Consider the following 2,908-nt stretch of genomic DNA (forward strand, 5'->3'; position numbering starts at 1 on the left):
GACATGGGGACACAGGGAGATGGGGAGACCGGGGAGATGGGGACAGGGGGACACAAGGAGAGAGGGGCATGTCCTGGGCAGAGGGATATGGGGACATGGGGACATGGGGAGTGCTGGGGCACAGGGACACTGGAAACGATGGGGACCAAGTCCTTGTGTGTGAGGACACACAGGGCACTGGCCCCGGGACATGGTGACACGTGGGGTGCCAGGGCACTGGTTCTGGGGCACAGGGAGATGTGGGGTGCTGGGGCACTGGTCCTGAGGTGTGGGTGCATGTGGGAGATGGTGCCTCAGCCCCCAGGCACAGGGACACGTGGGGTCCCACGTCACACGGAGGACACAGCAGGACTCTGCCATGGGGACACCACAGAGGTGTGGTGCTGAGCAGTGGCATTTGGTGGGGCCACCTGGAACCACGAGGGCTCCCGAGCCAGCCCTTGCCCCGTCTGTCTCCCAGTCCCTCTGTCCCTCTGTCCCTCTGTCCCCTTCTCATCCCCTTCAGCTCTTTCTGTCCTGCATTTTCTCTGTCTGAGGTTCCTGCAGAGTTCGTTGCTTTCCCCGCTGTCCCTTTTGTCCCCTTCTTGCTCTCTCCCTGACATTTTTGGGGTCAGTTGCACATGTCCTGGTTCCCCTGATGCGTGTCGATGTGCAAGGCTGGGCTGGGGCTGTGTCACCGGGTCTGTTATTTCCCTCCACGGCCCCTCTGCTGCAGGAGGGAGCCGGGAAAATGGACCAGGGGCCACCCAACACCCACTTGGGTGGCAGGAAGGGGACAGCAGAGTGGGACAATGCAGGGTGACCCCATCTACAGGGTGACATCGGCTTGTCAGCCTGACCAAGGTGATCGATCCCTGGGGACGTCTGGTCCTGGCAGGGCTGGCAGGGTGCCCTGTGCCCCCGGGGTGCTGCAATGGGGCCGGGGCACACGTCACCGGGCTGGGAGCCGGCTGCCTCCTTCCTGCCCCACGCCTGGGGCACGTACAGCTCGACCTGCCCGCTGCAGTTCTGCGGTGGTGCATTCACCCCCCGCCTCTCCTGCGCCGCTTGTTGATCTCAGAAATTCCCTTTGAAACCTCGGCCTTGGTGTACCGAGTCCGGCGGTTGAGCGCTCCTTGACCGTAGCAGAAACTCTGCGCGGCCGAGGCTGGGCACGTGCTGCTGCCTGGCCCAGGTGTCCCCTCACACCCCCACCTGAGTCACAGCGCAAGTGGAACGATATCATTGTTACTGAAACCTTGAGAATTTTAGTAACTACCACCTGGGGCTGTGGCCAGGACGGAAATTTATGGATGACTAAAGCCAACGATCTTGTGAACCTATAAACGGTGGTCCTACGTGAGACCCTTTGAGCTCTCCTGATCGCAGCGGGCTGCGCCCACCATCTCCCTCTGCGTGGGACGCCTCTCGGAGCTCGCAACTCTCGAGTCTGCGATATTCGCCAGCGGCACGGGACCTGGGCTGAAACACTCCTCAGCTGAAACACTCCTCGAGGCTCTCAACCCTTTGCCCGTCGAGAAATGCCAAGACATTTGATGTGAATATTTCACTGAACTTGAGGGGAATTTTTAACGGGTGTACCTTTGTATATTTTTCTTTGTGTCTCTGTGTGTGTGTGAATTGATGGAGGTATCCGTTAGCAAATATAGTCTGCTAAAATCTTGTGGTCTATCTTAAACTGTGAATGAACCTCAGATTGCTGCTAAACACACCTAATCCCTTAGACATAAGCCGTTGACCAAGTCTGGGGCTGGGGGTAGATCCAGCCGCACCTAGACGCCATCAGGAGTTTAGAAAGCAAGGGGGTCTACTCTGAATCTGGTGACTCAACAGGAGGGTCTCCCTTACCCTTTTTGCGTTAGACATTAACTGCTGTCCAAGTTCGAGGCTAAGACTGGATCCAGCCGCACCGAAGCTCCATCAGGGGTTTAGAGAGCAAGGGGGTCTTCTCTGAACCTCGTGACTCAACTTTTACCCTTTTCATCCTTGGTCTCTGTATAAATCATTCCAGCTCAATTCTAACTCAGTTTTCCTTTGTGTGCTTCATCCATGTAGTAAGTGATAGAGTGAACCTCGCCATCGAACTCTGTTAAGTCATGCTTTTATAAATTTCTATTAAAATCACTTTCTGCTAATATCTTTGATGGTGATTCTTTAAGTGGCCTCTAAACCACCCATTTGCGACAAGTTCACAACCATCTTTCGACGGCTGCCTTACGTCTGCTTCCTCCTCCCCGCAGCGTGCCGTTGCGTGCCGGCGGCTGGAAATCACCCCAGTCTTGGTGAAGTCCCCTGGGTGCTCGGCGGCAGTGGCAGCGGGTGGTCACCTCGTGCACGGGGACGCGGGCGGGACGTGGGCAGCCCCCGGACGCGACGCGGAGGAGAAAGAGGAAGGGTGCTAGCGGGTAGGGGGCTGGTGCCTGTCCTGCCGCGGTGACGCACTGTGGGGCCAGCCCTGTCTGTGGCATTTTTGCAGACCCAGCTTGCGCAGAGGCCACCCCGCAGAGATGTCCCGGCTGGTGCCTTCACCCGGCTCTGCTCCTGTCTGTGTCGCCTTCCTGCTCAGCTGCGCCTGGCTCGGCTCAGCCACCCAATTCTCTCCAAGTAAGTGCCTTGGCGGGTCTGGGGTGTGATGGGGCAGTGCAGGGAGGCTTCGCTGGGACACCCCGACATCGTGTCCCGTGACGCTTGGAGGGGATAGCTGGGTGTCATGGTGAACACTCAGGGCACTTCTCTGCTGCCTTCTCTGGGTGTCCCCATTAAAAACCTAAGTGAAGACCTGAAACCCTGCAACCCCTTCCCCTTCCGGCAGCAAAAATCAGGTTACTGCTGTTGTAACCTGTATTTCTCCTGTCCTCCGGATGCAGAGAAGTGGCAGAGGTTGCGGGAAACCTGTTGGATGTAACCG

At 57.7% G+C, this 2,908-nt stretch overlaps 1 protein-coding gene across 1 annotated transcript in view; it reads left to right on the forward strand.

Annotated features, from left to right (window-relative positions):
- Positions 1 to 2,240: 2,240 nt before the first annotated feature.
- Positions 2,241 to 2,908, forward strand: part of LOC104083117 (proteinase-activated receptor 3-like) — a gene marked incomplete at its 5' end in the record, with an annotated part of 2,448 nt that continues 1,780 nt past the window's right edge. Inside the window, 2 exons of the mRNA XM_009586500.1 lie at positions 2,241 to 2,395; positions 2,477 to 2,604. Of these exons, the coding sequence (XP_009584795.1) occupies positions 2,241 to 2,395; positions 2,477 to 2,604 (283 nt within the window). The remainder of the gene's footprint in view (positions 2,396 to 2,476; positions 2,605 to 2,908) is intronic.

The sequence above is a fragment of the Fulmarus glacialis genome, unplaced genomic scaffold (genome assembly GCF_000690835.1).
Source record: "Fulmarus glacialis isolate BGI_N327 unplaced genomic scaffold, ASM69083v1 scaffold17710, whole genome shotgun sequence".
Taxonomy (NCBI): Eukaryota; Metazoa; Chordata; class Aves; order Procellariiformes; family Procellariidae; genus Fulmarus; species Fulmarus glacialis.